Source organism: Vespula vulgaris, chromosome 19 (assembly GCF_905475345.1).
Source record: "Vespula vulgaris chromosome 19, iyVesVulg1.1, whole genome shotgun sequence".
NCBI classification, from domain to species: Eukaryota; Metazoa; Arthropoda; class Insecta; order Hymenoptera; family Vespidae; genus Vespula; species Vespula vulgaris.
In genome coordinates, this window is record NC_066604.1 from 732,666 (window position 1) to 745,000 (window position 12,335).

The 12,335-nt window shown below is 32.4% G+C and overlaps 1 protein-coding gene across 4 annotated transcripts in view; it reads left to right on the forward strand.

Annotated features, from left to right (window-relative positions):
- Window positions 1-462: 462 nt before the first annotated feature.
- The window catches only part of LOC127070636 (probable serine/threonine-protein kinase kinX), a 17,989-nt gene continuing 6,116 nt past the window's right edge, over window positions 463-12,335 (forward strand). Inside the window, exons 1-6 of one of the 4 annotated variants that reach the window (XM_051008847.1) lie at window positions 477-745; window positions 9,243-9,378; window positions 9,474-9,648; window positions 9,858-10,147; window positions 10,334-10,514; window positions 11,118-11,159. In XM_051008847.1, the coding sequence (XP_050864804.1) occupies window positions 739-745; window positions 9,243-9,378; window positions 9,474-9,648; window positions 9,858-10,147; window positions 10,334-10,514; window positions 11,118-11,159 (831 nt within the window). In that variant the 5' untranslated portion in view covers window positions 477-738. Of the gene's footprint in view, window positions 746-9,242; window positions 9,379-9,473; window positions 9,649-9,857; window positions 10,148-10,333; window positions 10,515-11,117; window positions 11,160-12,335 lie in introns of all 4 variants that reach the window. The other 3 variants (XR_007784592.1, XM_051008846.1, XM_051008848.1) reach the window with 3 other exon arrangements.

A 12,335-nucleotide genomic window follows, 5' to 3' on the forward strand; every position in this document is an offset into this window, starting at 1 on the left:
GATTTGCCGCTATTCGATGTATGTTATTATCGGATCGCATATATTAAAATAGAAGACGTAAGATAGAGAGAGAGAGAGAGAGAGAGAGGAGAGAGAGAAAGAAAGAAAGATACGTAAGATAGAGAGAGAGGGAGAGAGATGGAAGAAAGAGAGAGAGAGAGAGAGAGAAAGAGAGAAAGAGAAAGAGAGAGAGAACTTATGTCTATACTTTCTGAAAAAATAGATAGATGATACACACGAAGATGCTCGATCTGGTTTGATCCATGCGGAGAATAAAATATCGAGATTCGATTTCTCGCTGGTGGCGCGTTCGTGCGCGCTCGTTCGTTCGTTCGTTCACTCGTGCTCGCTCGGTAAAAAAGATGAAGATCTCTCTTCCACAGAGATGAGACATAAAGGAAGGAGAAGTAGGAGTGGGAGAGAGAGAGAGAAAGAGAGAGAGAGAGAGAGAGATCGAGTTAGAGAACTTACGTACGAACAGATCCTCATTGTGATCACTCGCGTCGCGAGGTCGGCAGGGTGTGCACGCGTTACGTTGTAAAATATTTCCACGTTATTCATTTATTCTTACGGTCTTCTCTTTTGCCGACAGCTCGTGGGTGTGTACTTACATCGTGTCTCACGACTTGATTCAGCAATTAAAGAAACAGAAGAATAAAGAAGAAATAGAAGAGCAATAAGAGAGAACAGAAGAGAAGAGAAAAGAAACTCGACCAGTTAATAATTTTCTCTACGATCATGGCCGGTAGGTTGTTCTCTTTATTAAAATTTACATTTTAATTTTAATAATTTCGTACGTAATAATATTTCGTTTTAACAACGACGAGAAATATTCTACAGATTGTTAGATACTTCTTAATCGATATATATACATACATACATATATAAATATTATAAAGAGTTAGAGAAGATAGAAAAGAGAGGTTATGTACGTATTCGATCGAATGAATCGTCCGGCCGGCACGCGATAAGCTCTCGCCGGTATAACCGGTCTTGACCTAATAACCTTCTCAAACATGATTAGCATCGTCCAACGGACGAACCATTAATCTATCTAATCCCTCTTGATTAGAAGACTCTTCACGTATTCGACGAAGAGAATACATAGAAATATCGTATGTACCAAGGAGATCGTTCTTCTTCATCTTTTTTTTTCCTTTTCTTTTTTTTCTCTCTTCTATATGCTTATACCGAACGAATCGTGCTTCATTTGTCAAGAGGGAGAAGGTGAGGACGAGGGTGAGGTTAGGAGTGGGCAGTGGAGAGGAGGGGAGGGGAGGCTACGTGCGCAGAAATTACCGAGTACGCGCGTGCGCTATTTCCCGCTCTTTTTTTCTTATCGTTTTAACAAGCTCCCTTATCCCCTCTCTACCTACCCCACCCCACCCTACTCTGTTCTACCCTATCATACTTTAACCCTCAGCATCGGCGGGAAATTCGTCGATTTTTTTAACGCACCCCGATGGATACTTGATCACGAAATTTCTTCGTTGTTTTTTAAACGAGATGCAACCAAGTTTGTTGGAACAACGTAGCAAAAAAAAAATTATTATATACGGCAACGTATCTGTTATAGAATCCGGGTATTGGCAAAGTTTTTTTTTTTATATTTTTCTTTCTTTTTTTTTTAGTTTTTTTATTTTTTTATTTTTTAAGTATCTTTTTTTTCTTCTAATATTTTTTTTTTATTGGACCTCTCGAGGTTCCTTTTATATGAAATAAGATAAGTCGCCGTCTCTACGGTATCTCCGACAGTTTATTCCTGGCTATTCGAGGGGAGAAACTTGGCGGCTCCTTGCCAAATGTCGTAGATCTTGTTATACTTATTCTGATGCGTTAGAAATTGTTTCGTACACGCCCAACGAAAAGTATTTCGCGGAAAAAAAAATCTTAAACGCGTTCGTTCTATCTCTATCCGTCCTGAATCCTTCTCGCGTGGTTCCATTGGCAAGCATTTATTTCTAACTTTGATCTATTTTAAATTCTTGATTCTAACATAAAAAAGAGAGAGAGAGAGAGAGAGAAAGAGAAGAAAGAAAAAAAAACTGCTCTATAGATAATATCGATCTTGATTTTCATTCTATTCCTTTTTTCTTTCTTTTCGTGGCTTGCTTGCTGCTCGTTTTCGTTATCACACATACCTATATCGTACATGTTTTTCAAACGATATTAGGAAAAGAAAAAGGAAAAGAAAGAAAGAAGAGAAATGAATAAAGACGTCAGGTTCAAAGCGATTTTCTATCGAACCTTCCATCTTTTCTAAATCCGATTTAATTCTCATTTGTATAACAGATATCCACCGATCGTACGATATGATCCATATCGTATGATCCATACAATGAGCTTATCGAGTGACACGCGATTATATAGGTTGTAATTGATATATCCTCGAGAAATCATTTCAAACAAACGAGACGTTTGATCGTATTAAAGCGCTCGAATATGAGAACGATATCGATCTATATACTTATATCTGGATCGATCGATTTATCGATCGATCGAGATAAAGTCAACGAGCATTGTGAACGGCGTTCTTCATACTATGAAAAATCCTGCCACGTTTAATATCGTCGTCAAACGTTAGTCGTTAGTTAAGGATGATGATATATCTTCGGAGAGACGTTTAAATAATCACAACGGTACGAGCTAACAATACATATGAAGAATGGCTTGGTCTCTTACAGTTATGGGAAGAAAAGCATCGTGTTACGAATTACGAGCGGTTTCTTCTACGAGATTCTTACTTCTCCCCTCATCTTATTCCGCAAAATATTTCGACTTGTTTTACGAGCAACGTCAGGTTCGTTAACCCCTTCTTTTTCAACCGATACCACCACGATACCTTTACTACACGGACCTCGCGTTGCTTTCACGCAAGGTCGAACTTGTCTCGGTTAAGATCAGCACTCGGAGTCCTTTGGTATGACGGTCTCTGGCACACGTGTCTCTCTACTACCGTCTTTCTACTTTTATATACCGGAATACTCTTCTCTTAATCAGTTCTATATTTGTACAACGGGTTCGATCGATAATTAACTTGGACACTCATACTCTCTCTCTCTCTCTCTTTCTCTCTATCTATCTATCTATCTATCCATTCATTTTCTTTTATCTCAAGTATACTCAATAATATTCCAATTAAATTTCAGAGGTAAAAGGAACGAGAACGTGCACCTAAGGCTACGTGCGTATTGTCGAGCAATCGACGACGACCATTAGATTCAAGGGAATATTTCTTGGTCGTTGGCGAACAAGAAAATCCTTACGACTCGTTCTTTACTCGCTACCGACCAATTAAATACATTGAATCTAATACATTAATGTTCGCACTAAAAGTAACTTTCTTGGAGACCAGATACTTGTGGCCAATGTAGTCTCCAAGCAGGACTCGAAACGTTTCCAAAAATAACTCTTTAAAATTGTTATATAAAGGTTCTGATTAAAACAGTTACGAAGAACCGACATTTCCAACTATTATCTGTGTTTCGTTTACGATTCCTATTTCGGTTTCTCATATCGGTTTCGAAACAGTTCTAAAATCGATTCTTCTTTCGATTTTTCGATAATTGATATCACTAATTATCGCGACTCCGGATTATTTCATACGCGTACGTATATTTTTTCTTATAAAATTATTATAGGAAAATCTGGAACATTTTTATGTGCGATACGTTATATACGTATCATACGTATCATAAATAAATTTGATTATATATATTTTTCTCTCATACGCACTATACTATTCGTGATAGGGACTTAATAAATTAAATAATAAAAGTTTCGATCTCTGGGTTTTTTTCTTCTTCTTTTTTCTTTTTTGATTTCGAATATATTTCTTTTCGTTTTACGTTATAATTAATATAAAAAAGAAATATTAAAGTAATATATAATAGAATGAATTATAGGATCAACGATACGCACCAATTTGTCTTCCATTTCCTATAATAATTTTGCAAAAAAAAATAAATAAAATTATGTAATAAAACAAAGCAAATTATAATTCAGCAGTTTTAATATAATATATGTAATCAGTTATTATCCGATTACGAAAAAAAAAAATCAAGTAAGAATTCGATATTAAAACCGAAAAAAATAAGAATTATAGAAACGAAATAGGAATCGTTACTAAAACACAAATAATAGTTGAAAATTTCGTATCTTCGTAACAGTTACTCGAAATAAAAATTCTTCATAATCTTTTTAAGAAACAAAATCGATATTATAACAGTTTGCAAGCTTCGTATATTTTTCAAGATACCTGACGCTTCAAAGGAACTAACTAACATAATTTAGAATTTTGGAAATTATTTTCTTCTCGTATTTTTCAACATTCTATAATATTCTTTTTAAATCTTTTTCTAAAACCGCAGACTGGCTCTAGTGCGATAATGAAAAGAAGAAGAAATTCGTACTTATTAATAACGTCTTTAAGAAATTCATTAAATATTTATTTTTTTTTATACAACATTCTTGTTTATATCGAAGACAATGTATCCATTTTTTTTTCTTTCTTTAAAATAACTTCATTATAAGAATCATTCCTAACAAATCCATAATCAGCGAATCTAATCATTTGGATTTTTCGTCGATTTTGTTCGACGGTGACTATTTAAAAATCTAAGGGATCTTTTCGAAAAAAAAAAAGAAAAAAGAAAAAAAAATAATAAACAAAACGTTGGATATTATATCTTCTGTTATAAATTAGATCAAAGATAGTTCGATTACTTCGTATTTATATATCTTTTTGATCTAGGAAAGAATCTAAAGAGACAAGTGAGACACTATCTTATAAGGAAGCCTGTCTGGAACTGAAAAAGAAAAAGAGAAAAAGAGAAAAAGAGAAAAAGGGAGAGACAGACAGAGAGTGTGTGTTAGACGAGTGCTTGACCTAAGGCAAGGTATATGAATTGCATTTCGTACAAATGCGAGGAGGCTGCTTTGCTATTATAAGAAGCCGTCCTCCTCTGTATAAATATAAACCATCGTCTTCTATGTGGTAGAAAACGGACAGCCGGTACTCTGCCTCTCGGGTTTCGTCTCCGTATCATAATATGTATATATCCATGGCTAGACTATACCTTCGTAACTCTCTCTCTTTCTCTCTTTCTCTATCTTTTTTTCTTTTGCTTTCTCCCTCGAAGAAAAGATGAACTATTTTTAAAAGCCACCAAGAGTCGTTCTTCCATCATTTAGTTGAGATTCCATAACGCGAACGGAAAATCTTTAAATAATCCAAAAGAATTTTCTGAAAAAAAAAGTCCAAATTATAAACGTTTATACGTTTTTATATAATGTAAATAATATTGATTCGATAACTGATAACTATTGTTCAATTGATCGTCATGATTCGTAATTATTATCGATTAAACTAAACGGAGAGATGAAAAAAAAAAAAGAAAAAACAGAAAAGACGGAGTTTGTAAATATTGAAATAGTTGAATATTTTTTACGACCTTAAAATTACTCTGAACGTTTTCGTAAAATTAATTCGAAAAGTGTTAACGTTTAAATTGGTCGGCATGATTCTTAATCATTATCGATTAAATTGAAATAGAAGGTTAAAGGAAGAGGAGGTTAAAAAGAAAAAAATAAAAAAAAAAGAAAAAAAGAAAGGAAGGAAAGAAAGAAAGAAGAAGAAAAAGAAAAAGAAGATGATTTTAAATGTAATAGTTGAAAATTCTGTACGTGCGGTGACGAGATTACAAAACCGAGACAACTTCCGATCTTTCTTAAGAGACATCACCAGCAGAAATATGATCTACAAAGATCCGTCCTTAGCTCCCTTCTCGTCTCTTACGTTCTCCTTCTCTATCTCTATCTCTATCTCTATTTCTATCTCTATCTTTCTCATATACACATCTATACACATATACACACAAAACATCTCTGACTCATTATTGTTACTTGGCATTTATTTACTCTTAATCTCTCTCTCTCTCTCTCTTTTTCTTTGTTTCTCTCTCTTTCTATTTTGTAGAACTCACGTGTAGTATAATCTCTTTTGCTAGTCCGACGCCTACTATCCTAGAAAACGCGTAAAATCTATTCGTATTAATATCACCGTACGCCTGTAAAATGTTGGAAAAGATCGTTGTAATACGACCTTCGTTCCATGTAAATCATTCCAAAAGCGTTTTGGCAACGTGCACTCTCTCGTTGCCTCGATCATACAGGAGTCATGCAAATACGAATATTTCCAATGTTTTTCTCCGATTTTTTTTTTTTTTTTTTTTTTTATACAATATAACTTCTTTTATTTATATTTTTCTATTTTTCTTTTCTTTTCTCTTCCTTCTTCCTCCTCCTTTACTCTTCTTTCTCTCTCTCTCTCTCTCTCTCTGTTCTTTTTATCAATTAAATAGAACAAAATCTGTTCCTTGGAGAATTTTGGAATTCCATTTTTAAATAAAATTCAGGAATTCAAGCGTGAGTCTTATCAAATAAATTATTGATACAATCAATTTTAAATATTAGTATTTGCTATACTTTAGGTCAAATAATTTATTCATTTATCTTATATGTTTTTTCTCTTCTTCTTCTTCTCTTTATTATTTTATAATTTCGTCTCGTTGAATAAATGACGAAGTATCAAAAGAAAGAAAAATATTTCTTTCATTTAATTCATCAAATTTAACTAATTAAATTTTAAGGATGGGTGATGACGGAGGTATACGTGTTGTATCAAAAAATATATACTGGTATCATTATCGTTGAAAAATTTTTTGAGTTTCTTCGATCAAAAAAAAAAAAAAAAAAAAAAAAGATTTGAGAAATCCTTGATATTAGAGCAATCAAGATGAATTATTTTTCTGGCACGTCGGCCATTCGTGAAATTCTTCCTCGTTTAAAAGGTTATCGTCATTATTCGTGACGTACGTACGACGTGACGTACACTTTTTTAAAATCGTCTCGGGGAAAAAAAGAAGAAACAAGAAAATAAAAAAAATAAAAAAATTAAGAAAATAAAAAAAAAGAAAGACAAGAGAGAAGAAAATAAAACAAGAATAATTATCGAAAGAATAATTATCGAGCACGATTTATATTCTCAGCGTTTTATTAATTTGCCAAGTAAGTCGATTATTATAAACCGTGTATTAATTGATGGAACATTAATTGGTCGGTGATAATCGATAACAAGTTTACAAAGATCGTTATTACTCGATCTCGCCTATATCCACATATTTTTCTATATTAATAATTTATAAGATCTTTAATGTAAAGTGTTAAACTATATGTGTTAATATTATTATCTTAGAAGAAGAAGAAAAAGATGAAAATATAAAAATAAAAAGAAAAAGAAAAAAGAAAAAAAAAAAGAGAGCTAATAAATTCAGGCCATCTGATTGTATCGTGTAGATATACTATTTCAAGCGTAAACGAGTTACTTTCGACGGATTCTGCGTTACGCTCTCGTTAACTTGCGAACGTTTGGAATTTGCATCGAATTTCGTCGTCTCGTGTTTTTCAAAGATTCGCCATTTATTTGGTATATCTTTACGAGTATCAACATATATACATACATACATATTTACAGACATACATACATATGTAAATACATGTATACATACATGTCTAGAAGAGTCTAATATTAGATTGCTTTTTATTACGAAAAGCAAACGGACGGTGGCCAAATTTTGCGATAATCCCGCTTGCGTAGCGCTTCGCGAACGTGCTCGCAAAATAGAAATAGATATTCGTTATAAATAAAGTGAGTGTTGTTCTGCGAGGTTGTTCTTTGAGAGCAAAAGAAAAAAAAAAAAAGAAGGGAAGAAAGGAAAAGAAAAGAAAAACATTAAAATTTCAAAACCTCAAGCATTCGTATATAAACATTGCCGATTCGAAGTTTCGTGCCACGAAGTAAAACGTTAAACCCGTGCCAATTTATTTTATCTTGTGAATAAAAGCTCCTGTCAAACGAGATACCTTGCATTCGATAAATCGTCGAACGTGGATTCTTGCTTTTTCTGTTCTTTCTTTCATTCTTTTTGTTTTGTTCTTGTTTATTTTTTCCTTCTCTCTATCTCTGTCTGTCTCTCTCTCTCTCTCTTTTTTCTAAAGCAAAAAAAAATATGAATGTCTCGACGAAGGAATCGAAAACCGATGAATTGGAATATTTCATTGACAATCGATGCTATCGCGCATCTATTATCGGATTTCTTTTTAAATACGAGAAATAAAGATAAAAAGAGAGAATGGAAGAGAAAAAGAGAGAGAGAGAGAGAGAGAGAGAGAGAGAGAGAGAGAGAGAGAGAGAGAACTCGTCAAAGCCATTCGTACTTAACGTCACGGACGTTTACCTTAGAGTGTCCCATTGATATAACAATTGTTTGTTCGATCAAAAATAGTAAATGAAAAAGATTGGTAAAAATTATTAGAGCGAATAGGGAAAAAGAATTGATGATGGAAATATATATATATATAGAAAGAGAGAGAGAGAACGTTTTCACAATAGTTTAAACTTGCATGGAAGACGATTAGTAGATATCTAAATATATATTCTCACTCTCGGATCAGTGCCAACTTCTCTAGGAGAGCATTTAAAATCTCCTTTTACGTACCTTCTCGCATTCCTTCAATCTTATTCCTAAATTTTAAAGGTACCGTTAAATTCCTAAAATTAAAATCCCTCTAGAAGCATCGTATATGTGTATATATATATATATAACTCGTTTGGAGAATTTAAAACGTTCCCCTCCATTTGACTTGACTCTGCTTAATAAAAAAAAGATACATGAGTGAAGATACCTGTAAGATACTTTTTTAAAAATTACTTTTTTAAAATAATAATAATAATAATAATAATAATAATAATAATAATAATAATAATAATAATAATAATAATAATAATAATAATAATAATAATAATAATAATAATAATGTTAAAAAAAAATCATTAAATGGCTACGAAGAAAAGAGTGCACTTTTGTAGTAACTCTTGTATCTTTTAGTACGATAACACTTTGAACTCGGAGGGGCTCGTTGACATAATTTCTCGACCCTTATCTTTTTCCCTCTCTCTCTCTCTCTCTCTCTCTCTCTCCCCCCCTCTCTTACGATAGAGAGAAAGGAGATTATACAAAGAGAATGAATTGATTGATAAATTCGTCGTTATATGTCTGTCAAATTAATTTGGTTTACTTGAAGGGTAATTTAATTGTGTCGTTTTATAACGATGACATGTAAAACTTAACAATTTATAATGCAACAGAAATAATATTAAATATCTTCTATTACGTTTACAGGATATGCTTGGGTAACATTGGCCACAAACGATGCCTATTCTCTGGGAGCATTGGTATTGGCCCATTCTTTGCGTCGAGTCGGCACCAAATATGAGCTAGCAGTTTTGGTTACTCCGGGAGTAACGAATATGATGAGGTACATTTTTCTTTCACACACACACACACACATATGTATATATTCAACTCTTACCATTAAATTTAATCTAACACGAAAGTTATCCCATTTGTCAGAGAAAAATTGGCAGCGGTATTCTCCTTGGTACAGGAAGTAAATGTTCTCGATTCGAAAGACGAAGCTAATCTGGCACTTTTGGCAAGGCCAGAGTTGGGTATCACATTCACGAAATTACATTGTTGGAGGCTAACTCAATACGAGAAATGCGTTTTTGTAGATGCCGATACACTTGTGAGTAAAAGAAAAACAGACTTATTCAAGATGGACGACGATTAAATATGTATCTTTTATTTCTTTCTTTGTCTTTATCATCATCATCATCATCATCATCATCATCATCATCATCATCATCATCATCATCATCATCATCATCGTTATTTTTTTCTTCTTTTTTAAATATTTTCTTTTTTCCTCTTGAATTATAATGGAACAAATTTCAGGTCGTAAGAAATTGCGACGAGCTGTTCGAACGTGAAGAATTATCGGCCGCGCCCGACGTCGGCTGGCCCGACTGTTTTAATTCGGGTGTATTTGTATTCAGGCCGTCCCAACAAACATTCGCTTCCATTACTTCGTTCGCAGCATCTAAGGGTTCCTTTGATGGGGGCGATCAAGGCTTATTAAATATGTACTTCAATGATTGGGCACGAAAGGACATATCTAAACATTTACCATTCATCTATAATATGTGTTCTACGGCGGCGTACTCTTATCTTCCCGCTTTTAAACAGTAAGATCTTTTACAAATTTTCTTTTCTTTTTTTTTCTTCTTCTTCTTCTTCTTCTTTATCTTTATTTTCATCTTCATCTTCTTCTTTTACCCTCATATAAAACGTTTCATTGATATTACGTATCTTTTGCAAGCGTGATTATTATTTTTTCTTTTTTTCTTTTCCTTTTTTTTTTTTTCATTTAGATTTGGGGATGACGTTAGAATAATACACTTCATTGGGATCACGAAACCATGGTTACAGTATTTCGATACGATGACTGGTATCGTACAACCGCCAGCCGGCTTAAATCATTTGCAACCGTTACTGCAATTATGGTGGAATATCTTTTGTGACAAAGTGCATTCACAGTTATCACCCGTTATGGTAAGTTTGCATCGTTACGAACGCGTTGAGTGTTTTCATAGCTTTTTGAAATTCAGTGTGTAGCAAATAACGAAACGTGTTTTATACATACATATATACATACATACATATACATATATATATATACACATATATATATATATGTACTCGTAAGCACATAAGGTCAAGTAAACCTTTTTAAAAAAAGAGCAAATAAATTTTTAAAGTAGATACCCATACATATATGTTCTTATCACGATGACATATTATTTCGACAAAAAAAAAAAAGAAGAAGAAGAGAAAAGATATTTAGACACGTTTTTTCTTTCTTTCCTTTTATGAACGTTCGAAACGAAACATTAAGCTGTCTTGCACACATACAAATATTAAAAATAAACGTCGAGTGAACTTTAAATGGGGAACGGAGAGAGATAGAAAGAAAGAAAGAAAGAAAGAAAGAAAGAGAGAGAGAGAAAGAGAGAGAGAGAAAGGGAGAGAGAGAAAGAGAGAGAGAGAGAGAGAGAGAGAGAGAGAAAGATTACAATCTTTATGAATGAAATTCTTATATCATCGACGTGTATCACACCTCGTATCGCTTGTTTATCCGTCCATTAATTTTCCAAGCAAAGCAATGACCAATTGAATTCGAGTAAGATTAACGATGAGGTAAGAAATAGATATGATCATTGGCTACAAATCTCTAGTGCGCTCTTTTCTCTTTAGTAGTTCAAAAAAATATATATATATATATATTAGCGTGCACCGTAGACAATTATTTAAATGTATTATAAATAATATATGATTGCGAGCAAAGGAATCGCTTTCTAGAAATCTTTACGGGATGATATCCTTTCGGAAAAATGTATGTAAAGCTAAAAAAAAAAAAAAAAAAATGATATGACACGATGTGCTTTCATAGTCATGTAAATAATTCTTTTTAATGTTTTCATTTTTATCAATTTATTTAGGACGGTGTAATCGAAAGTTCTTAGATGGATCATTACTTTTCAAATGATTAATTTAAATATCGATTTTTATAGTCTTTTTTTTCTTTCTTTTTTTTTTTGGTCAAATTAGCAGGCTTTTAGTTTTGAAGTTGAAAAAAAAAAAATACAAAAAGAACGATATTAGCTGAAAGAGTTTCGGAAAGAAGAACAAATCGATTTTTAAAATCGCCTAAGAACTTTTGTCGCCCGTCCTTTGTAGATTTATTATCAAATCTCGATATATGCTAGATGGATTTATTTCTTTCTTTTTTTTTCTCTATTTTGCATCTCTTTTGCTTAAAAAAAAAAAAAAATGAAAATAAAAAAAAAATAAAAAAAAAAAGAAATTTAACGTAGACTTAGAAATGTAGCTTGAACTCGAGCTTGTTTCAAAATCATTCGATAGAATTTTTCCTTTAGCAAGTTGTCTTTCTTTTTTTTTATTTTCTTTATTTTTTTTTTTTTTTTTTTTGTTAATCTTTAACGTACAAAGTTCACGCTACATTTTCTGTGTACATTCTCTTGTAATATATTATCCACTAATCATATTAACAGCTGTATTAATCAAAATGTTTACTTTTAAAAGGCATTGAAAAACGCACGAGAACAACGTCGTCGTGCTAATCGCACGCCGACTTGTGACAATGTTTTTCATACAGCTTTTAATATGCCTTTTAAATCTTTCTTTTCTTCTTCTTTTTTTTTTCTTCATTCTTTTCTTTCTTTCTTTCTTTCTTTCTTTCTTTTTCTTTTTCGTTTTTTTTTTTTTTTATTATTATTTCTTTTTTTGTTTCTTTTTTCTTTTATCACAAACATTTGGACAGTGTCTATTTTTTTTTTCTTTTTCTTTGATCAA